Raw genomic sequence first — 25,638 nt, 5'->3', positions numbered from 1 at the left:
CCCTGAGTAAATTCCACCCTGAGTAAATTCCACCACCTGCTGGGGAGAGGGTGCAGGTGGCGCCGTTGCGGCAAGTGTCCGCATCACACGCAGGCTCCACCATGCGCGCCGTGCTGGACACCTCAGCCATCTCGCACAGATCTCCTGCCGTACAAAGAAATATTGAGACATTTTGGTTCAGTCTCAATATTTTGCGGTATTTTTTACGCAATTATATCAGAATTTCTCTAAGGTCTGAGAACTTGAAATGCATTTATAATAAATCGCGTTCCTTCGCAAAACAATTTGCATTAATTATGAGGAATTTGTTTTTCTTTCGTTTTGATTTTGAATGTGCGAATAAATTTCCTTCGATTTTGACAACTACTTGGATGTTTTATGTGCATAAAATGAATTGCTAAGAACTCTAGGTATATTACCACCAAAAAGATAAGCAGCAAATTAAAGGTTCACTCAAATATTATTCAGGAGCTCCAGATGATCGGAGGGTTCTGCACGCAAATTTCGCCAACATACGTTCTCCAAGTAACAAAAAAAGCCCACGCACGATCAACGCCACTTATAATAAAAGAATAATCCAACAATATTGCGAAAAACTAACAACCTTTATCGTACTGCATTGGTACAATTACACCTTGACTCAGTACGATTGTAACTTTGAAAAATTATTCTGCATGGCAACAGTTATAAATGATAAGATTAGGATAAAATTAAAAGTAACGTTGTAGAATTATGCTGCCAGACGAGCGTTCCAACTGATACGATGTGGATAAAATATATAGCTATTGATAACGAACCCGAGAAGCCAGGGACGCAGAGGCAGGAGAAGGCGTCGGCGCCCTGCACACAGGAGCCCCCGTTGAGGCAGGGGCGCTCCCCACATCCAAAGACCGCCTAAATGCAGGCAGGGGCGCTCCCCACATCCAAAGACCGCCTAAATGCAGGCAGGGGCGCTCCCCACACCCGCTGGGCAGCACGCAGTCTGGGGGCGTGCCTGCGGGGGTGACCAAAATAGGAAGATCAGGGAGTTTTTCTGGCTGCTTTCCCGACGGACATGAAAAGCAAATTCATATTAAGGTAAGCATAAAAACTGGCATGCGTTTTTGGGAACGACAGTCACGTTTTAAAATTGCGAAGAAAGCACGCAACTAGCATGCATGCCTGCTAAACATGAGTAGAAAATAGGCGATAAACTAAGAGTAGCATACAGTTTCCCCATAACTGCATAGCCTATTCGAGATTAAAAGTATAATAATTTATCATGAAAAATCGCAAGACTGGCTTGGCTTCACTTGTACCTATATTAAATCAACTGAAACAACCCTTTCCATACCAAAAAAAAAAAGGTTCGAAATCCAACGCTGGATTTTTAATAAAAATCCAACGTCTTAATAATAATTCATTAATAATACTGATAATAATTTTAAATAATTAAAATTATTAATATGCAATAATTTTCCTACCAGAGTAAGGAGGTACGCAGCGACAGAAGAATTCGTTGAGGCCGTCAATACACTGGGAGTTGTGAGGGCACGCTGCTCTCACGCAGTCGTCGACGTCCAGCTCACAGTGGGCACCCTCGTACCCTCGTGGGCACGAGCACGAGGCCGTCGAGTTATCGACACCACCGACGCACGTGCCTCCGTTCTGGCACGGTGCAGTGGAGCACGCGTCTACGGACTGGCCAGGGATAACAGATATCAATATTATTGATCAGTGTTTGTTTGTTTCAAGATTTTCTAACAGCGTTATGATTATTTAGTATTTGAAGATCAGTGTTTGTTTGTTTCAAGACTTTCTAACACCGTTATGATTGTTTAGTATTTAAGATCAGTGTTTGTTTGTTTCAAGATTTTCTAACACCGTTATGATTGTTTAGTATTAAGAAAATGGAGTATTTGTATTTCTTTGAAGCGAAACATTGAGACCCTAACTCGGATAACATACATGAAACGAGTTTCGATAACGAAATTTGGCATGGAACTTACAACATTATGGAACTTACTGATGTATAGAAAATTGAAAGTACGTTCACTGCGACACAAGAAATGCATTTTTTAAAAATGCAAGCGTTGCCTTATAATTTAATTATAAATGGAATGCAACACACCAGACTGCAGTTGGGCCCCTGCAGGCCAAGCGGACAGACGCACTCGTAGCCGCCGTACAGGTCGTAGCAAGTGGCGCCGCTGCCACACGGCGCCTCCTCGCCACACTCGTCAATGTTCTCGCCACACGTAACGCCGCGATACCTGCGCCACACATACGTACATAAAAAAATATTCCGCATTTTAGGTTTAAGAAAACCCTGCTTGTCGTACATTTTATTGATCAAGCTCTATTTCTTGAGTTAGATATCCGAACCAAGGCAGGATAAACTTAAATTCTAGGGGAGTGGCAGTTGAGATACCGAGCCTTCCGTCATTCATGTTTCAACTTCTTTCTGATATCGAGATTCAAGACCAGGCTTATAAGGTTTGCCATGATTCCACATTCGTTAGACAGATTTTCATAGATTCCTATAAATGAATCTAAGCCTTTTTTTTTGGACTAGCAATACTGCTACCCCTCACCCCCAGCCACAGCTCCACTCACCAACCACCACACCACCCACACCACAGCCCCACTCACCAGCCACCATACCACCCACACCACAGCCCCAGTCACCAGCCACCACACCACCCACACTACAGCCCCCAGCCACAGCCTCACTCATCGCCCCACTCACCCAGTGCCCCGACAGTCACACGTGAAGCCGTTGATGCGGTCACTGCAGGCAGCGCCCCACATACCCTCCACTCACTCAGTGCCCCGACAGCCCCACTCACCCCCCACTCACCCAGTGCCCCGACAGCCCCACTCACCCAGTGCCCCGACAGTCACATGTGAAGCCGTTGATGCGGTCACTGCAGGCCCCGCCGTGCAGGCAAGGCAGGGAGGCGCAGTCGTCGCGCTGGTGCTCGCAGTAGCGGCCGTACGTGCCCACGGGACACGCGCACGACGACATGTCTCCCCACACAGACAGCTCGCACGTCCCGCCGTTCTGGGATATTTAATAATAAATAATTGTCTAGGATAGTTCATACGTTCCGCTGCTCTGTAGGCAAAATAGAAGATAAAATTAAAAAGATTGGTTGTTTACATATATATAATTTGCGACGATAGTTTACATGTTCTATTGTTCTGGAGACGAAATGAACGGTAAAAATACTTAAGATACCGAGAAGGAAATATTCTGATTAAACTGATATTAATGAAAAGAAAAATACCCAGACGAAGACTATTTGAGTTAACAGAACTATATTTGTCGACAGTAAAAAAAAATGGTAATCGTGCATTAATTCACGAGGATTCTCTCAACGCCACAAGAGTTTTAGCAACAGCGAGACTTAAAGTTTGAGACGTGAAATGCGGATAAAAAATTTTCACTCTTTGTTATGCAAGCGCTAAAAATTACCACAAACAAATACAGGATAAAGTTCTCATGACACACGTGCAGCACGCGGCACACTCACCAGGCACGGGTTCTCATGACACACGTGCAGCACGCGGCACACTCACCAGGCACGGGTTCTCATGACACACGTGCACCTGTCTCTTATACACATCTAGATGTGTATAAGAGACAGCCTCACACACGTGCAGCACGTGGCACACTCACCAGGCACGGGTTCTCCTCACACACGTGCAGCACGTGGCACACTCACCAGGCACGGGTTCTCCTCACACACGTGCAGCACGTGTAGCTCGCAGCGGCTGCCGGTGTAGTTAGCAGGACACGCGCACGTGGTCTCGTTGCCACGCCAGTCCTCCTGACACAGGCCGCCGTTACTGCACGCGAACTGCGGCAGACTGCACAGCGGACCTGTACGTAAGAAATGTTTAGGATTCGTATGCACAGCGGACCTGTACACAGGAAAATGTTTAGGATTCGTATGCACAACGGACCTGCATAAAATAAAATGTTAAGGGTTCGTGTGCACAGCGGACCTGGGAACTGAATATTAATTTCGATTTGTAAATTTGAAGGTCCAGTTGTTTGTTAGGAGTCAGCATTAGATTAAGGAGTTTACTGTTGTGCTATCACAAATTGTTCCGAGTTAGTAATCCAATAAGCCAGCACTTACCCTGATCTACGAGGCACGTGGGGCCAGCACTCACCCTGATCTACGAGGCACGTGGGGCCATCACTCACCCTGATCTACGAGGCACGTGGGGCCAGTGTAGCGCAGGTAGCAGTTGCAGCGCACGTCTTCGTTGGTGACCTCACAGACGCCGTGGCTGCCGCAGGGGGCGCTGAAGCAAGGGTCCGTGTCGTATCCACCTGGTCGTCAGGAATATTTAATTAATATCTTAACAATATCGATAGTTATAAAAATAAATAAATTAACTCATTTCGAGTCGAAGGATTCGGAAAAATGCTAAGTGAAACACAAACCCAAAACATTTACAGACTTTGAATTCACTCACCTATTTTGATTTTTCTCCCAAGTGAAAATAATAAAAAAGCTTGACATTTTCGCAGCAGAAAATGAACAATCGTGGGTTCATCTACCAAGTGAAATCAGCTCCATTTTCTAAGCGCTACAGCGTTTACTGCAAGTTATACATTTAAAGAGGGAAATTTAAAGAAAATACTGAAATGGAAGGTGAGTAGCGAAGCTCTTATTGGAAAAAAACGCTGCTTCACAAAGTTATTAAAAGAAATAAGTTTTGTTAAGAGGTAACTCAGCCGTAGTAATCATAAGGCGTCATGGTTTAAATGTCATAAATGAATTGCAAATTATAAAGACAATTCATTTAATTATACACTGCAATTGTTGATAAGGAATATATTAAGTTATTGAATCAATCAAAAGAAAACAATTTTCAGCTTAAACGAAGCTAGAACGACGCTAGCGCAGGAGTATTGAGACGGTTTGCTGGTAATATAATAACGCTTGAGGAAGCCAGAGCCGAAAAGTCGCCTACCGACTGCGGCGTAAGTGAGTTACTAGTTCTAGCAGTTTAGAAACTCTAAGCAATGTAATATATACTCACCGGTGTCAACTGAAACGTTTGCGAGAGAAACACGAACTTCGTAAGTGACGGTCGGAACAAAACTTTTATACATGCATTAGGTGAAATAATTAGCATTAAAGCACATGATGTACGTACAGTCGTAAATTTCAGTTTAAGTCCACTCAGTTGTAAAGATCTGTTAACAAAATGACAGGCCTCAGAAGGAACTCGTAGAGATCCACATTAATTTCGTATACTATACGAGCGCTCTTTATGAAAGGCTTCGTTTATGTAATTGTATTTATGTTTCCCCATCAAAAAGTGATTACAAAATTATTGTGATTGAATACCCCTGGGAGGTCCTGCACAGTGTACCACCAGGGCCCTTCGCGCACCATTGATTCTACGCATTAGCAAGCATTACAATTTGTTGCATTTTATGGCACCTCTAATAATTGGCGCTTCGTGCGTCAATTCAACGGTAAGCTGATCGGACTGGGTAAGCGGCAACAGGTCCTACCGTTGCTACATTATCCCGTGATTTGCAGTAAACAAGTTCCTGAACTTACGAAATATATTTCGTGACTCTTAACGTGTTGGTATACCACTGCTTTACTAGACTTGACAATCGCATTGATCACTGCAGATATCACTCACTGCAGTGATCATTACAGTTAACACTCATTGCAGTGATCAGTACATTCATCACTGAGTACAATATTCAACTTCACAACCCTAAGTGTCGCTGGAAGCAACTGACTTGCATTTGTAATATTGGTACTCACTGCAATTCCTGCCCTGCGGCAGAGGGCAGACGCCCCACTGCACGCCCACGTGTCTGGTGAAGGGGCGTGACAGCGGCACACCAGCGCCCTCCAGCACACACCCACTGAAGGTTCCACCGCCCACCGTCAGGACGTGGTCACCAGGCTGGCGTTGGAGTTGCTGCTCGAACGCCTCGACCAACGCCCCTGCAGGACTCTCCACCACCGTCAGCGTGTCGTCAACACCCAGGCTGAGGACACCGAGCTCAAACCTGTCACACCAAACGAACGGGAGGTGAATAACGCTTCTGAACTGCCATAAAGTTTTTGAACTGGAATGTGAATTTAATGATATTTAGTAATTTGTTACCTATCCATCCTCAACACGACATGTAGACCTGAGGAAGACGAGGGCACTGACCTGAGGAAGACGTGATGCCAGGCGTTGTCAGCGACGTTGCGCGGCGCAGTGACGTCGTGCGTGACGTTCTCGCCCGTCAGCCTCAGACGAACCTGACCTTCGTCAGTCACTTGCAAGCTGAGCGCGAGGCCCTGCAACAGATCGTCACGTTTAAGGCACGTTTACCAATGCTGCTTCTGAGCAATGATTAACAAGCTGGCCACGTCAAGTGGCCACCATCGACTACAATGTCGCCACAATCTGGTGCATCAAATATCTTTTATTGAATATTTATCATGGAGGAGACCGAGACACTCACCAGCTGTCCCGTCTGGGCCAGGAGGGGACAGGGACACTCACCAGCTGTCCCGTCTGGGCCAGGAGGGGACCGGGACACTCACCAGCTGTCCTGTCTGGGCCAGGAGGGGACCGGGACACTCACCATACTCACCAGCTGTCCCGCCTGGGCCAGGAGGGGACAGGGACACTCACAAGCTGTCCCGTCTGGGCCAGGAGGGGACAGGGACACTCACCAGCTGTCCCGTCTGGGCCAGGAGAGGACCGGGACACTCACCAGTTGTCCCGTCTGGGCCAGGAGGGGCCCAGGAGAGCAGGTCTTGACGCTGAAGGAAGTGTAGCGTCGCAGGCTCAGTGGCACCGGCAGCTCGACCAGCGCCCCTGGCGTGAAGTGCCCCTCGCGTGCCGTACTGCCAACCGACACGCCCTGCGGTCAAGATCAGGGCGTCATGAACATTTTTATGGCAGAGGGATCATAGACGATTAATTTCCCCGGCTGAGGGATCCTAGAAGATTATTTGCTTCCTAAAGCGAAGTCGTATAACTGATGGAAGCCATGGAAGTATTTAGTATCAAAAGTTACTTCTGCGAAGATCTGGTCAATTTAGGCCAGTTCTCTGATCATCAGGAGACAAGTCAAGAACATTACAGGAATCGGCTGCGGGCCAAACTTTGCCTGTTCTCCAACGCCGATACCACTATAGTATATTTGAATATTGTTAATGATCATTGTTAGGAGACCACCAATCGAGAAATCAAATTGAAGCTAATCGATTAAAATAACGATTGTCACGTCTCCTACAGGATGAATATTTCTTACGGTCGCCCCTGCCGTCTTACCGTACAAAGACGGTAACATTACACATTATTTGCAAATTTTCTTCAGACAGCAAGTAATTAACTATTTGATAAATATTGAACTAGGAAGTACCTGTGGTATGAATTCTGCGTGTGCCGTAGGTATGGCGGCCGTGCTGAGGAAGGTTGCGTGGGGCGGGAAGGTGGTGAAGGCTTCAGGTTGTTGCGCCCCGCATCGTAGCACGGATAGCAGGAGGAGCACAGCCAGTGACGCTGTGCCTAGACAAACGAGTCAATATGTCAATATTAATGACGAGGAAGTCACAAGATGTAATAAGAGATAATAATAACAAAAGATGGATAAGTAGATTCTGCGACGTTGTACCTAGAAACGAGCGAGGGAATATCTCAGTATAAATAACGATGTGATGACACACACTATCTAACCTTCATATTTTTCTCGTACATAAAAATATCTCCTATCGACTGGCATGCCTAGTCAAGAAAATTTGCAATCATAACCAAAATGCAGCTATACCACTTCGTCTTTTTTGCGCTCGCGGGAGAATTCAATTCTATCTTCAGTTTACGAGGTTAATCTCTAGCTCTTAATTTTTCTTGAATTGTAACAATGTACGTCAGACATAAGTAACTACTCACGATATTTCAAATAACTGCATCATATGATCAAAAATTTTTTCCTTTTATCATCATAATACACGCAGTCAAGTCAAGTCAAGTCAAGTCCTGCGAAATTTCTAATGAAATAATCTTGCTATCTTCATATTTACAAGCTCGAAGGAAATTCTCTGGTGCTGAGCAGACTTAGGGAAAAAATATGGCAGTTAGTGGACGTCAGCTTTGATACGGCTACGTTAGTTTATCACTTTATCTAAACCATGCGGCCACCCTGCCAATTTATGTAAGAATTTTCACAACTAATAACGTGTTTCGAACCAGTTACTCGATGCGCCGATCGTTATAATCCTAATTACTCGGCCACCTCGAACTATCATAAGGAAACGAAAATATAATTACAGATAACATAGAGGGAGTGTCAGTGCCATTTTCCAAGCCGTGCTGCACTAAATCTATTAAAACTGACCAGCGAGTTATATTAAAATGTAGATCTTCCTATAGAACATATACTGTGCATTTATGCAGCTCCAAGTTTTAATAGATTTGAACAAGTCTCGGTTGCAGCGCATGCCTGTCACAACAATATAGCGCATGCTTGTCACAACAATACAAGTGTCACCAGCAACAATGTGTGGTTTGGCTGCGTGGGCACAGACTCGTGTGGCACTCAGGTGTCGGGTTGCGGACCGGCGTGGCAGGTCCGGTGCGCAGTTCTTGAATGCTTTGCTCAGATCAAGTTGCGAGCAGCACGAGTCCCATTGCATGGCTATCGCTTCATTCTGACCCGTTCAATCAGTAGTTCTAGTGGATTGGAACTTCAATTGTGCAATGTACAACAATGCTTATCTGCACTACTACTACCTTATCTTATCTGCACTTCAACTACTACTGCAAAACGACAACCATCAAAGTGACATGCGCCAATAAACTATATCTCCAATGCACATCGTAACAAAGCACATGCACTGGCAAGCGAAACAGCTAGCGAGTGCGGGTCGAAGTGTTACATGTGAAGACCACACAATCCATTGAGCATTCATTTACATTAAAACTCGACTTCCATAACTCACATTCTCTATTCCTTCGAGAAATGAGCAGGAATAGCCACTATGATTAATTATAACGTTATTTCCCTTGAGCACGAGCACAACGACACCCGAAGAGGTCGAGCATCGCTGATGTGCGGCCACGAAGGTGTGGTCGGTCAGGCAGGCGTTGTTGGGAACAAGAAGCGAGGCAAGACTGCAGACATGACCGTCAACTTGCGGACTGATCTAACCCACGAAACTTGAAAACAAGGGCGGGAACTTGTCTCCAAGTTTTAGTACCGACACCCCACTTAATTAATACTTCAACTTGTGAATTGATCCAACTCATTATACTTGTACTCACGAGGGGGAACTGATTTAAGTTCTGCTACTGATCCTCCAATTATTTAGCTTCCAACGTCAAGGCAAAAATTGGCCGAAAAATGCTGATAGAATCAAGATTGAAGAATATTCAGTGATTGATGGTAATGACACTTGCATGCATTAGTAAATCGACATATAGCAAACCTTTTCCCCCTGACTGTAAAAAATTTAGTCTTTTTGTACATTTTTGAACCCAGGCTAGTATAATAATAATATAATAATAGCGGTTTCAGCGTTTATTAGGCCATAGACCTGTCGCCGATTCTTGCAATCATAGCAATAGACCTGCAATCGCCGATTCACAGCTTGATGTGGCCTCGAACACGCAACTCACTGTCCAATTCTGCTGTACTTAAACGCCCGGCCTCCTTGCCGATTCTAGCTGACCAGAAAGCAGGGTTGGCAATGATTAAATCAAAATGATTAAATCATGTGATTAAATCACTTGATTTTTTTATAAAAAAAATCATGATTTTTTTTATTTTTTCGATTTTTTTATTTTTTTGATTTTTTCATATATTTAAAAATATTGAGTGGCAGTCTTTAATTTATATTGTGGTATTGTTATTCATGGTTTAGTATAAATGTACTATGAATGACATATTGGTATATAAACTTGTTGCCTCTAGTGTGTATTAGGTTCCAATAAATTGAATGTTTTTGGTACAGAGGCATCAAGTGTGCAATACATTGTACGTAGCTAGCAGCTTAGCTAATTCTTATCAGGCTATAATTAAGTAGTCTAACTATTTGACTATTTGTTATATATTGATTACAATATACAATTTAAATGTGTTAGCTAGCTTATACAGGGTGGGGCAGAACTGATTGAACAGTTTTGAGGCAAAATAAAAGAGTAATGGAGGTACATAAAGAAGAAAGTTTATTTTCCTTAAGATTAGCATAACATACCATTTAAAATACTTATGTTTTGAAAACAATATCAGGAAGATGGTGTCTGTTAGCTGCATCACAGTTGGAGTCGTTCTTGGAAGTTTCCTACAGCACGTTCACACATATGGCGAGGTATGGCCATAACCTCTGCAATAATCCGTCCCTTTAGCTGTGGTAGGTTGTGAGGGCAACTTCTGAACACCCTTTCTTTCAGATGTCCCCAAAGAAAGAAATCACAAATGCTCAAATCAGGTGACCTCGCAGGCAACTGTAAATCACCCCTCAGAGACACCAGACGTCCGGGAAACATGAGTTTCAAAACATTGAGTGACATTTGGGCTGTGTGGGCTGTAGCCCCATCCTGCTGGAACCACGTACAGGTCTCTCAATGCATCATTTTCAACAATGTTTTCCATCATGAACTGCAAGAAATTTTGTAACATTGCAGCATAGCGATCGGAATTCACTGTCATGGTTACTCCCTCCTCTGAGAACGACTCCAACAGTGTGTTGCAGCTAACAGCCCCCATCTTCCAGATATTGTTTTCAAAACATAAGTATTCTAAATGGTGTGTTATGCTAACCTCTAGGAAAATAAACTTTCTTCTTTATGCACCTCCATTACTCTTTTATTTTACCTCAAAACTGCTCAATCGGTTCTGCTCCACCCTGTATATTGAGAGGTTGAGATTGTATTGACCTTTTAGGCAATTAGAAAGATTTTCCACCCTAATGCGAGTATTCTAATTAAAATAATAATTTCAATCTTTAAATATGTGAATTTAAAACTAGAAACAAAACAATTACAATTATAAGACTATATATAAAATAATTAAATGCAGTGAATAGATATAAAATATTTGAATTGTGCACATGTTTATTTCAAACAGTGTTAGCTTTTCTCATAACTTAAGTCTCGTTTCAAGTCGTATGAGGTTTGTTTGGTTATCGTTCAGTTTATGTTTAGTATTGGTTTATTGGTCTAAATTAAATGGGAACAGTGCAGTCAGTCACTCATTCACTACTAGTCGGTGACTCGGTGCATGTGTATAGAAGGTAGAGTCTGGTAGATTTATAAGACATAAAACTAGTAGATCTATTGATAGTGCTGTGCACTGTGCTATCGCTACCTATCTGTTACGTGACTCTTCAATGTTTAGGAGATCTGCATTCCTGAAGTGTTTTTGTATATTGAAGCAAGTTAATTAAATGGTCAATATTTAGCTCATTACCTTGCTAGGCCTGCTCCATACAAACTTTACAAAGCTAATGAATAGACTTGTCAATAATTGTTTACCCAAAAATCCCTAAGTGGGAAACACCACCTTGGCCTGTTGGTCATTATTGAAGGCAATAAGTGCCCTTTCTAGCCATCCATTATGATCCATATAGTGTTATTGTTAGTAGGCTAATTGCAACATAAAAAATAACACCTCAAAAAGACAAAAAAGCTGAAAAAATAAAAAAAAATCAAATAAATAAAAAAAATCATGAAAAAATAAAAAAAATCATTGATTTTTGATTTTTTTAAAAAAATCAAAAAAATCGCCAACCCTGCCAGAAAGTGGCGCACAGAGCTGGGATCGAACCCGCACCTCTCTGCGCCAATCCTTGTACTCTGAACTCTAACCACTGGGCCACCCTGCCCCTAGTATAAATTTTGATTTAAAATCTAATTTATTCTAAACTGTTATGTGTCTTACTGATACAGTGTAAGGTCTACAATAACAAACATGCTAAATTAGAAACGTAATCTATTCTTAATCTCAACGCATGAGAGCTGTTGTCGGCAATTTTCCACACATGGAATAAATTTCGCAAGTTAGGCCTAAGCACAAACGTTAGCAATAAAAAAATAAGAACACCTCGCTGCCCGCACACACTCAAAAGCCTTGAAACAATGGCGGTACTACAGAGCCCAGAGCACGGCCTTGCACTTTCGTGATTGGGACACAGCGTTGCTTACACCCATTTCTCTGAGTGAAGGCTACGCCTGAATTGAATTTCGTCGTTTCGGGGTGTCATTTTGCAATGCATTTTTTAGCGACGCGAAGCCCCATTCTCTTTCTTATAGTATACAAGAAAATAATTGACAGATAACCTGCCGAATGTCGAACATCCCGTTACAGTCTGAACACACAGGGATGTGTTTACCATAGTAACATAACAAGCTAAGTTTATTAACTCCCACGAGATTCTCTTTCTGACGGTGAACAATGGCGCCTTAGTCGTTAAAACTGATTTATTTATGGATTTTTGTGTGATACTTGAATTGTGGTAGAAAGTAACGCGAGTTTCATAGAACGACGATATCACGCGCTCACGGCGACGATGTCTATAAAATCGACGTGGGAAAACATCAATTATTCGCATAACCAATAATTAATTAGTAACGAGATCAGTAACAGTATAGGTAACACCATTAGATTAGTAAGTAACATTAGATTAGTAAGTAACATTAGATTAGTAAGTATCACCATTAAACGGGCTAAAAAATCCAAACTGTACATTTCAGCACTTTTGAGTCGACGTATAGGTACATAAATCGGCGAGGAGTTAGTTATTGTAGTGGCCATTTGTTTATACTAGGGCTCCAGCTTTTTAGCTATCCTCACCGGAGGTCAAGATAAACATCACCAACCAGGTGGAAGGTCTCATTCAACGGAAGTTTCTCAAATCAAAAATCGTTCATCATCCACAAGGGGAAAATAAAAACAAATCGAAATTTTAATAATGAATATAGAACATCCATCAATTAACGAATGACATTTAATGATGACTGTGAACGTCAGCAATTTAATTTAAACGAATTATGATCCATTAGTCTCGACGGTATTTATACAAAATAAACGCAACATTAAATCTCTTGAGCTTTTGCACTAAACGTTTGTGTACATTTAATAAAATCACTGATATTTTTCGAAATAAAAGCAAGAAATATCATTAGCAAAATTAATGTAATTGTATTCAATAGTAGCAACAGGGCAACTCATTAGCGAGAACAATCAAGTCTCAGTCGCGCAATCGATGGATCCTGCAAGGTTGCAACAGACGTCGGGTCGATGCCGATATCTGCGTTGCTGGTGCAGAATTTTAATGTGCTGCGAAGGTTCTCCTCGTTTGCAGTATACACATGCGTATGCATATTACAGGCGGGTTACAATTGTGTGATGGTCGTGTTATAGACATGCGATAGTCGTGCTACACACGTGTTATAATCGTGTGATGGTCGTGTTATAGACATGTGATAGTCGTGCTACACACGAGTTATAATCATGTGATAGTCGTGCTACACACTTGTTATAATCATGTGATGGTCGTGTTATAGACATGTTACTGACATGTTAGAGACAAGGCGTGACACGTCGAGACAAACAAAGCTGCATGCATCGTTACTTCGCAGGAACACGCATAATATCAGTAATATTCTAGTATGACCTCATGTGTTCAGACTACATCGTAACTCAGCAGTAATAAATCCATGTCTAAAATGTCACAGCTCTCCGCCCTTGAGACATTCCAGCGACGCCCACACAAATTGAAATTTACAATTGGATAAATAAAACACGGCAAGAAAGCTGAAATATGAAGTGCATTGTGTGCGCTCATAGAGCGACGCGCGCACACGCTTGCTTGCGTCAGGGCGTTGCGCGCGTACGACATCTTAACGTACGCAGCTAACGATCTCCGCGGCCCTGCACCGGAACAATGATTCAGCGGGGGGGGAGGGGGAGCATGGCAGGCTGGAGGGGAGGGGTAGGGGAGGGGAGCATGGCAGGCTGGGGGGTTAGCATGATGGTTGACAAGGGGAGGGGGGCCTGGCAGGCGGGGAAGAGGGGTGGGCGGTAGTATGATGATCGAGTGGGGAATAGAGGCATGGCAGACTAGGTGGCAATAGCATGATAATCGACTGGAAGGGGACGTGGCAGACAAGGGGGTGGGGAGAGCGCGATCATCGACGGGGGGAGAGGGGGCAGGCACTGACGTCAAGCACTTGAGGGTTTTCTCGAGTCCCATGAACTGCTTGCGACTATATTTCCATGGAACATTAGAGCAGAGACATGGTGGCCACCATATACACGTCCTACACCCACGAGGTTATAAGGCGACCATGCATGAGCACTTTTTGTCTACCGTCAGCCAGCGTGCGTACGAATGGTATTGTTTTATTGGTAATAAGAATAAAATCTACTCAACAGAGAAACAACAGTCAACTTTTAAGTACCTCTCATGCATCACTTAATTTCAATTAATCGTAATACAATAGCGTGAACATGACAATATTCTCGAGGAGCACAACCCGCGAGGCACACTCGTACGGCGACCGCCTATAGGAAAAGGTCACATGCCGTTGAGTTGCCAGGGCAAGCTCGTTTTTTTCAGATTCAACAAAATGCGGTCCATTTGTATTGCAATAAATCCTCGTCAAGCAGCCGTATTTTTAGTACGAAAAACTTTGTGAAGAAACAGATGAACGGAAAAAAGCAGAGCCACCTCCATTTTTTGCGAAGTCAATATAGATCGCTGTACATGATAAAGGAAATAATTGCAAATTACTGGTTTCTCGTAAGAAAGCAACTCTTTCCTGAAAGATAACATTGTAAGCTATCGCACAATCAACATCAGGGATCATATAACAAAATAAAAATATATAATATAAAAATATATATATATATACCGCAAAATGGGGTTACTTTGACCGGCGGGGTAACTTTGACCACTTTTCTTTTTTTAACAAAAACCCTCAAAACTCAAAAACGATTTGACATAGAAAAATTTTGTCGATGGCCATCAAAGGCCCAATACTGAGGCTACATAACACAATAGAAAGATTTAAAAAGTTTGCGTATCTAATAGGTTAAAAATTAATAATATGACCAACGAAAAAGAGCTATTATTCAAAGCCTGTCGGAGTACCCCCCTCCAATTTTTTTATTTTTTGGTAAAATAACTCCAGGTTTTGATGCATTGTAGTAGAACTCTTCTAGTTACATATGCAAAAGACAAATTTTAGGAAAGTGTCATAGTTTGCAAATGGGGGGCGCCGCCCCCCAATGGGGAACTTTGACCACCTAATGGCAGCCGTGACGGGGTAACATTGACCGGCTTGGGAATTAAGTTAAAATTACCATAGGTACCAATATACCATATTTTATGTTTGATAGACCTATTAATGTTTTTTTCTTTATGTTTCAGACTGTACAGAGTCTTATATATGGTAATTTTAACTTAATTTCCAAACCGGTCAATGTTACCCCGTCACGGCTGCCATTAGGTGGTCACATTTCGCCCATTGGGGGGCGGCGCCCCCCATTTGCAAGCTATGACACTTTCCTAAAATTTATCTTTTGCATATGTAACTAGAAGAGTTCTATTACAATGCACCACAACCTGGAGTTATTTGGAGTCATTTTACCAAAAAATAAAATTGATTTTGCCACCCGGTCAAAGAAACCCCAAGAGCTGGGGTAACAAAGACCATCACTTTTTTTGAAATTACATCAAAACTATGAGAGGCAGGAGCCAGCAATTTTTGGTGAGTAAAGCTAGAGTATAGACCAGTGTGTTGCACGTTTCAATTTAAGTTTAACTTATCTAGTAAAAAAATTGTATCATTTTGAAAAAAAAGTGGTCAAAGTTACCCCATTTTACGGTATATATATATATATATTACTTATATATAACAAAACTTTCAAACCACAAACGGAGATTCTGGAATCATTAGTGATTGCAGAGACTAGGTTAGGAGTCATTACTGGAGTAAAAGTCTTAAATATTTGGAGACATAGAGCTAAGATATCGTATATACAAGCTATCTACACTTCACATTTACGCTTTTTAAGAGAAAAAAAACAGCCAACGACGGAACTGTCAGAGGCAACAGTTTAATGAGAATGGTTTGATTGTTAACCATATATTGGCTTATCCTGCTGCAGTGAAATTAAATCGGCGTCGCATCCTATTTTTTCCATCGCCATGAAGTGTGCCACTCAAATGGCTAGTGATAAGCCGTAGCGCCGACTTTCAACGAAAGTCGAGCGTTTAAAGCGTAATTATAGCGAGAGAAAGAAGGAACGTGATCATCCTGTACAACATCAGAAATTACACAAATAAATAGTCCTCTAAGCTGATTCATTTCAGAGCAAAATTTCATGTACAGGAACCGATCGTAATAAAATCTAGAAACATATGTGTTTATAAATAAAGAGCGCACAAGCAGTTTATTCAGATTCATTAACAATACATTGTTTTACAAAACAATGAAAAAAGCTACACGCACGTATATCATCACTAAGCATTTTTCCCTTCAAATGCTAGCAGGTCAAAACGTCTTCCGTTAATTTGTTTTATTTTTTTGCCAAAATGCGGTCAGCTGAAGAATCATGACGCGGATTTAACGTAGCAGCAGCGGAGGCGGCGATCCGCGGTTCCTCCGTTACGCAGAGTTCGCCATGCAATTTTTGCGGAACAATCGCCGGCGCAGAAATGCCAACGTCCAGCGTGGAGAACCTACGAAATAATAGAATGCAATATGATGAAGAAAGAAGAGCAGCCAACAGTTACGGCATCTCTACAGGTACTTATTTGATGACTAACAATAGATTGAACGTCACACACTTGCCCTTGTAAAAGGCATTCGGAGTTTGAGTGCAATGAATATGAGTTTGCAAGAAGTTTGATCGAGCGCGTCTATATCAAGCATATACTCAAGCACACGAGTCTTCGAACACCGCCTACGCGTATATGGATAGGATAGGGAAGACACGAGTATGTTTGTGCATAATCATCAGATGGAATTTACCAGGAGAAACGGAAATCATTGACATGAAATTTATCTGAATCATGCGGAAAATACACAATATTTGAAGTATCCAATTATACGTATAGAGTCGGAGGCAAAAAGTCCTAAATCTTTTACTTCAAAAGATTTGATTCCTCAACCACGCCTCAAAAGATTTGATTCCTCAAGGTTATCTTGCTACTAAAAAGTGCTTCGTTACCCCCAAATTTGTTGTCACCAAATGCAAGAATATGAAATGCGGAAGGAATTGTTGCATATCACAATGTTGTTTAAGGTGTAAAAATCACTCCGCTTGCACGTTCATCAAAATACTTCAGTAACATGTTCATTTCTCCGATTCGTCAACAAAATAAATATTCAAGATACACACAAGTTTTGAAATCCGGCTAAAAGTTACGTGAGAATGACTAGCGACGAAACATACGAAGAAACGGTAACTACAAGGGAAAGAAAGCTACATGTATCCTAAACAAAGAGCAAACAAATGTGAAGAACGAAAATGGACAAAGGGACCGAGCACAAATGGACGTTATTCGGAGACCGTTGCCGTGTGAAAAGCAGTCACCTCGAAAGTTGTGCTCGGGCGGTCCGTCTCGCTTCATTACAAAGGGACGTAGCGGAGAGCGCGACTCTCACGGAGACAGCCGCAGCAAAAAATTGTGGAGAACAGTTTATAAAATACTAAGTTGTGAGAGCAGCTTATAAAATACTAGATTGTGGAGAGCAGCTTATAAAATACTAAGTGGTAGAGAACAGTTTAAAAAATACTAAGTTGTGGAGAGCAGCTAATAAAATACTAGGTTGTGGAGAGCAACTTACAAAATAGAGCCAGATCTTAGCGAATGCCCGCCTACGATTTGTACGCATGCACAAGCGGCCAGGCAGCATGAACATGCATCAGCTGATGGACTAAGAGAACACGATAAAAAATAACCTTACAAAAGTGCCGCCATTTGGCGGCTGGTATAACAAGGACGAATTGAATTAGCCATTATACAATAACAAGGAGTTATTTCGTATTAATAAAATATTCCCTTCGATAATTCCAACTATTTTTTCATTAAATAGGGAAGCTACAATGCACCAATGGGAAATATTTCCTATATAGAGGTATATTTATTCAAGCATGAATTTAGAACACAACAGTCATTTGTTTACAGCAGCACACTAGTGCTCACTGTTATTCCAATTAAAACACGGTATGTTAGAACCCTCAGCATACAGCGAGTGTTATCGCGCATAGGAAGCTTTAAAATTGTCTCATTTTCCCTCAGTAATTATAGAGATAGAAGAAGTGTTAAGGACGCAGTATAAGACGCTGCTGTCGTCGAGCAGCCTGGTGAAATAATGCATGGTTCTCCGCTCACGACCTCAGCCTCATCTAAGAGCATTACAATTAATTCATGATACAACTACAGGGGAAAACTATGCAAGTAAAATTCGAATCCGAAAACAAGAAAGCCGTAAAAATATGCAAGGAAAATTTAAATCTGAAAAAATGAAAGACTAAGGGAAAGAGAAGATCCGTTTCCGTATTTTGTTTTCAAAATGCGGCAAAATGTTTTGCCGCGTTTTTTCAGAAGTATTCTGTAAGACTGGTGAAGTCCATCAGATTTTACATGGAACGTTACAAATCAACTCACACTAAGATTAACCTCAATTAAGAAAAAACTGATTAGTATAACTAAAAATCGCCTAAACGGAAAACAAGTGCCTGCGTAAACAATTAACACTTCAGTACATATTTTATCTCGCACTTTAACTGCATGCTTATATATCATTCTCATCAACTGCATTCACACTAAACAGTAGGAGTGCGAGCGTGTGATGTCCAGTAGTTGAGCACGCATCACTTAATGATGAAAAAAAGCACGTAATCTAAGTAAGATTGTTTACTTTTTTCTAGAGCAGCGAGTTTCACTTTAAAAAAACGTTCCACAAGGAGTCCGGTGGGAGCGGACTATAGGATATACGAACACGACCTTGTTCTTTGAATCTGTTCAGACTAAAGAACGAACATTTTATTGCCGTAACGTCTGCCAAAAAATGTAGAATTGAAAAAGGGATCAAGCGAAGGGATCAAGAAAGGATAAAAAATACTAACCTAAATTTGAGCCCAGTGCCCGACAGGACATTTCGGTTCAGTCTTATAAATACTGCAATGCTATACTTCAAAATGAAATCATTACAGCTTTACGGGCCACGCAGTCACGTACGTGATGGTGCACGTAACAGTTGGCAGGCGACCGTACACTGCACGTCACAGCCGCAGCAATCATCCTATGCGTGCACTCCTTCCTGCAGTGTACGCACTCCTTCCTGCAGTGTACGCACTCCTTCCTGCAGTGTACGCACTCCTTCCTGCAGTGTACGCACTCCTTCCTACACTGCACGCAGGTTTTAACCTCACCGCGAGCAGGGTCAGAGAAATCTGTTTTATGCCTCATACTTTCGTACGAAAGTAGGAAAATTAACGAAATTTATACTTTTTATGCATCATATTTGTAAAATACACAAGTTGGTTTCACATAAGGAATATTAATATTCAATGTAAGCGAATTTTTGATGAGCTCATCACCACCGCATCATGACAATCCATGTGATAAAGTGCTTACTTTTCCATCGTTGACCTTACACGCTTCATTGACCCACGAGAAATTAATTAGCATCTTATTGCGAACGGCACTTCACTCATTTTGTGGGAGCTCGTAAAAATCGGCGAAAACCTAGGCACACCAATTTTTTCGCCCATACGTATAGTCCAGAACTGATTATCCCTTATACATTTTTTCTTATACAATGCAAAAAATTCCACACTACAAATCTTGATATCAATTACTTACCCCCCCCCATCCCCCTCGAAACAGCAAACAAAATCTCTAGTGTGAACCCTTCTCAGAACACACCAAAATCGCCGGGTATAAACCTTCTCAACTCAACTATCTTCTAGGCACGCCTACTTACCTGGTATAATCCCTCTTTACAGCATACATTACGTATTATTATTACAAAAATTATTTTGAACCTTAAATTTTACAAAATTGTAATTATCAAGTCAACATTTATTGATATTGTTGTTTTGATGTGATATTTGTATTTCCCAAGTAAATTTACGTCAGAATAGTGTTTGTTCATCTTATTTAGTTGCATAAGCTTTAATTAAATAAAGTTGTTTCTTTGTGTCGGATAGATACTTTTTTTACCCACTAACTCACACACCGCGCACCGGTCGCCGTGGACGGGTTAGAACCCAAAATGTCAGCGAGCAATTATGTTGCCGGCTACGATGTTTCCTTGATCAATGCCTCCACCTGCCGACGTACCCTCAAAGAACTGTGTGGGTCATATTGTCAAAAAAATGTATTGTCAAAAAGAGCGGACGAAGCACTTAGCCGCTCTTTTGCCGGGCAAACTGGGTCAGGATTGAACCACACAAGCGCAAAAAGGGCATCGTTATTTGGACAAAGTCTCGCTCAATTATCTGAGTGTAGGCATGAAACTGTGGCGAACGTCGAGGAGTTATTATAGTTATCCTTACGGGCACAGCGGGCGTATCGAGTGAGCCGTCACGGTCGTGACGTCATCCTAGGGGTGATTGTAACGAGCTAAGTCTGTTACTTTAATTACTTGGGAAAATCAAGCATTGCAGGACGTAAAAATTATTTATAAAATATAAGGACATTGCACGGCATGTTTCTATATAATTTTGGATATGGATTAACTCATGTAGTGCGCTCTTCAACGAGAATACACAACAATGAATGGATCTGAATGAAATAAATTGGAAAATTAATATACGTTAGTTAACCTACTTTGTGGTTCTATTAAAGTTTCTGCTACTCCTCAAGGTTGCTTCGATAAACTACTTGATTATCATAAACAATAATTAATTGTGATCAAATTTTCCAAATTTTCTATTTCATGTGAAAACTGGTCACAAAAATGATCGGTATAAAAACCACATGATTGAACTAACAAAATGAATACAAACATTTTCGTTTTAAAACACGAAGAATGACATTTCTTAATTCAGGTCCGATGATCTAAAATTAAACTAATTGGACAAACTACAAACCGTGTCACCTGGAAATACACTTCTCTGTCGGCCACAGACTCTGTCACCCCCAAGGATTGCAATAAAGCTAATTGGGTGAAACTGTTTAATGATTTAAGTATAGGCTTATCGGACGCTATCAGCAACAAACACTTGAAGACGTTTCACGCAACAGTGAGAAGTAAGAATATAGCCTAGGTGAGGGCGATTGTATATGAAGCTATACTACATCTGCGTCGCCTGATAACAAGCGTTTAACACACATACCGGGAAGAGGGGTGACTCTAACGCGCCATATGTAGCTGTAACCATATCCTGCGCGCGATAGGGTGTGTTGTACATTAACAATGTGGCTATCGCGCGTTATACTTTGTTCTGTTTTAAGTGTTAACGGCTGAACAACCGTGATTTCAACATATAAGAAACTTGCATACGTTTCAGAGGTAATCTAACACGTTGTTCTTTCTGAAGTGTTACGATATATCCTGCGAAATGTCAGGATGACAAACGTGTTAAACATAGAGGTATTAGACACGTTTTTTTTTATTTAAAAAATGTTTATTTCAACATAGGTGTCTATCATGTGTAACATGCGCGAGGTCAACATGAGAATGCATTTACACGTTAATCGGTGATACATATAAATGAATTATGTACGTACTTTGAACTGTATCGTGTTTGAGTGAAAAGCGGCAACTGCAAATAATACAGCTAAATATAAACTACATTCAATATTTAAATAAGTTAATGATTGTGGCACAAGGAATCTGATGCAAGATGAAAATCTCGAATAACGGATGTGGCTCAACTTCTAGCAAATAAATGTGTCAAAGCCAAGAGGTTGTAGTAAGTGGACGTGCAAGTCTTTTACAGAATTAATATTCGCCGGACTGTCGCAAGAGCGGGTGGACTTGCAGGGTTGGTCCTTCTTGAGGACGAACGCGATGATCTTGGAGCATGTTAGTAGTGGGAGTGAGGTGCTGCATGCTAATGAGGTTGCCTTGCATTAACGTCTTCGCAGTCTTGTTCCTGCATTTAAATAGCAAGCTCCGCAATCTGCAGGTTGACTTGCCAAATCCGTTAACTGACACGCGGTCGGCTATCGTTTCCGAATAATAATTTGTCGGTTCGACCCCCGCATATCCGCATCTATTTGCGCCTTCGCATGACGTGAACATTTTACATGTAAGCATATAATGCTGATTTTTAGTAATGGCCCTTGGCAGCAAGCCAAGCTTTATCTACTAGCTTACAACTTCTATGAAGTTAAATTTTAAACTGGATTACACAGGAACTTTAATTAATAAATCAAGTCTAGTTGTTCATTTAAATAATGGAAGACAAGAACTTGATGATATATCACTTAATACGGTAATTAATTTTAAATTAGCACCGAATATTCAATTAATTAACCGGCACGAGAAAATAATATAGCCAACTATACTTGGCTCCCGTCACTGGCAACGCACTGCCAATCGAATGAGATTTCCGAAAAAAAATTCTGCGATAAAATAGTTCCCATAGATTAAATCTGTAGCACACGACACGTCGCACGTAACAATAGTTCTTGTGGTGTTGCTTCTTCTCGAAGATTTGCTACTGCAGATCAGTGAGAAATTGAAAGGTCGGCGACAAAACACACGATGACGCAGAGTGGCGAAAATAAAAACACCATGTAAAAAGCTCCATAAAACTACATTGCTTTCGTTTCCAGTATTGATCAACCTTTCATAGAGCGGCGACGATCCCATAAAAGAACGAAAGATCTCGTAAGCAATCTTCTTTTCGACCTGTAAGCGAGTCCAGCACCGTCCAAGCATGGCTGCATTCACGACAAATCTTTCCGTGTAAAACGTTTGGCCCTTTCTAATTACCGCGTCTATTTTTCTGCCAGAAAAATAAAAAAAACTCCCCTTGTTTCGCGTAAGCTTTCAGACAGAGGAAGTAATGTCTCTCACACTCACTCCAATAAAATAATTGTCTGGAGACGTGGAAAGTATTTACTTTGAATAAGAAGCTTAATTTAACTGTGGACATTTTTACCTCAAAATTTGAATTCTGTCTGTACTCCACTAAGGCTCCTGAATATTGGGCCGGTGCAAGAGTTTGCATTAATTTTTCAAGAGTTTATTGCTTTCACTGACCAAATGAATATTAAGCGTCAAGAAAAATACTGAATAAGATGTCTGGCATCAAGTCACAATACATACTTTCACGTATGCATTGAAACACTTCTTTAATTTGGTTATAAATGTCTGAAACTAAATAGTGAAACATCATAAGCAGCAACACCCAACGAACGAACTAGAATTTTATGGCAGCGCAACAATGTCTGTATCAACCTCGGAACCTAAAATTTAAAATACATACGAAACAGCTTACACCACCGAAAGATCAAGCCCGAAATATTGAACAGCATTATTATGAAATATAGCTAAAATACGTCACTGCGAGTTCACAGTTCTTCCAACTGCACGTCGAGAACGAGTCTTGATGTGTAATAAAGAATGTTAATAAAATTAACCTTGCATTGCTTTCCGCTAAGAAGCAAGCGAGCTGTAATGCGGAAATGAATAAAAATAATTAATATAGACTTAAGTAATTCATTTAACTTGCTGGGCAAGAACCAAAAAAATTAACTAATAAATCAACAGTCAATTGGGGAATAAATTATTAATACCGCGAAACCTTGGAGAGTAATTTTGTCTCATCAGGAACACATGTAAAAACGTTAAACATTTGTCTCATCAGGAACACATGTAAAAACGTTCAACATTTATCTCATCAGGAACACATGTAAACAACGTTCAACATTTATCTCATCAGGAACACATGTAAACAACGTTCAACATTTATCTCATCAGGAACACATGTAAACAACGTTCAACATTTGTCTCATCAGGAACACATGTAAACAACGTTCAACATTTGTCTCATCAGGAACACATGTAAACAACGTTCAACATTTGTCTCATCAGAAACATATGTAAACAAAGTTCAATATTCATCTTATCAAGCACACATGTAAACAACGTTCATTCCCAGGTATTTAAGCCTGAATTGATTCTGGTATTCCCATCTCACAAGATATGAACATTTGTTCCTCTATCTTATCTCCACCGTACTCAGGTGTTGGTTCAGACAGACTTGCATCACCGGCACAAAGCCTGTTTTCTGAGCAGAAATTTGTGTCTAAAAGCTTTTATTTTGTTTATAAATACCGCAGAGCTTGAATTGGGTTGCAACTTGCAAGTAACTAAGTTTTCTTCCTTGCTCTATAGTCATCTACGACTTCATCTACGACTTTTCACAATGTGGAAAAAAATTCATCATATGAAAGTCCACAATATGATTTATGTAATTCTTTTTCATTTTTTTCTCAGACTCTGATTATTATGATACGAAATAAACTCCATAAATGTATAAAGTGACTATTGTATATGTCCTACATACACGGTATGTTCAACATCATCTTTATCTTCTGTGTTGATCTTATTTGCATAATGCAGCTTTTTTATTGATTTAATAAAAATATCTTTTCATCATTAAGAAATATGGTACCGTAGTTAGTAAAAGCTAGCGGCTTATTAACCAAGCTTTGAATATTTTGAGCATATGCAACAGTGATACGCGCGCAGGCTCACGTTTCAAGAAAAATTCTTAGAATTGCGTTCATTTATTCCAAAATTTGTGAGAAAACGGTGCATTTAAGAAATCAGCACTACAATCGCTGACTGGAGATCGTTATCAAACCCGCCGCGTTGAACTCTATTGTGCAGAGTATCTCTGCCTGATGCAACCGAGCAAAGGTTAAGTGCGACACGGAGAGCAAACAGCGTAAGTCTTATTGTCTCATCATTATGATGTGACGAGAGTTGACGATGTGACGAGAGTTGACGATGTGACGAGAGTTGACGATGTGACGAGAGTTGACGATGTGACGAGAGTTGACGATGTGACGAGAGCTGACGATGTGACGAGAGTTACGATATGATGAGTTAACGATTTCGCAGCCACCCAACCAGTCTTGAGACCACGTCGCGACGCTAAGAACTTCTCAGAGACTTACGCAAAGCCACAGCCAGATAACTCGAACCTTTGCGTAACTGCGTGGCAATTGCCAATCAACAGTCTGTACAGCCTGCTAATTACAATCAACAGTCTTTACTCGATGATCTGAAACATCTTCATCAGAACTCAAAACCTGACACCGTTTTCTGATCTACAATAATTACAATTTATTATAATCTATAATATTGTATAATAATGCATTATGTTTGAAAAGCTCAATTACAAACAGATCAAAGTTCCAGCAGGTAAAACGATTCTGGATCATCATTTTGTGGAACATGATTGTGAAAGTCGGCATACAGGAACACCCGACAAAACAACACCTATGAATACAAGGGCAACAACGTTCGAGGAAAGCAACAGTGCTGCCCTCGCGTATATAATGTCAGGACCCCGCATGCATGGAGGTCAGCCTGCACTCATGGAAAAGAGTGAGTTTCTGTCCAAATAGCGATGCAATTTTTGCCATTGTGCAGGTATTCCTGACCCAGTTTGAACCGGCAAAA

The 25,638-nt window shown here is 41.1% G+C and overlaps 1 protein-coding gene across 2 annotated transcripts in view; it reads right to left on the bottom strand.

The window, feature by feature from the left end:
• Positions 1–25,638, bottom strand: part of LOC108671965 (protein crumbs) — a 48,479-nt gene that overhangs the window by 20,612 nt on the left and 2,229 nt on the right. For both annotated transcript variants that reach the window (XM_047885093.1, XM_047885094.1), the window contains exons 2-13: positions 7,394–7,539; positions 6,740–6,889; positions 6,187–6,317; positions 5,787–6,037; positions 4,196–4,324; positions 3,708–3,865; positions 2,865–3,043; positions 2,111–2,252; positions 1,464–1,680; positions 962–994; positions 798–881; positions 37–144 (exon numbers count right to left, since the gene is read on the bottom strand). In XM_047885093.1, the coding sequence (XP_047741049.1) occupies positions 37–144; positions 798–881; positions 962–994; positions 1,464–1,680; positions 2,111–2,252; positions 2,865–3,043; positions 3,708–3,865; positions 4,196–4,324; positions 5,787–6,037; positions 6,187–6,317; positions 6,740–6,889; positions 7,394–7,539 (1,728 nt within the window). The remainder of the gene's footprint in view (positions 1–36; positions 145–797; positions 882–961; positions 995–1,463; positions 1,681–2,110; positions 2,253–2,864; positions 3,044–3,707; positions 3,866–4,195; positions 4,325–5,786; positions 6,038–6,186; positions 6,318–6,739; positions 6,890–7,393; positions 7,540–25,638) is intronic.

Source organism: Hyalella azteca, unplaced genomic scaffold (genome assembly GCF_000764305.2).
Source record: "Hyalella azteca isolate HAZT.00-mixed unplaced genomic scaffold, Hazt_2.0.2 contig16900, whole genome shotgun sequence".
NCBI lineage: Eukaryota > Metazoa > Arthropoda > Malacostraca > Amphipoda > Hyalellidae > Hyalella > Hyalella azteca.
The sequence above is the reverse complement of the archived record's forward strand: the minus strand, read 5'-3'. Positions and strand labels throughout refer to the sequence as shown.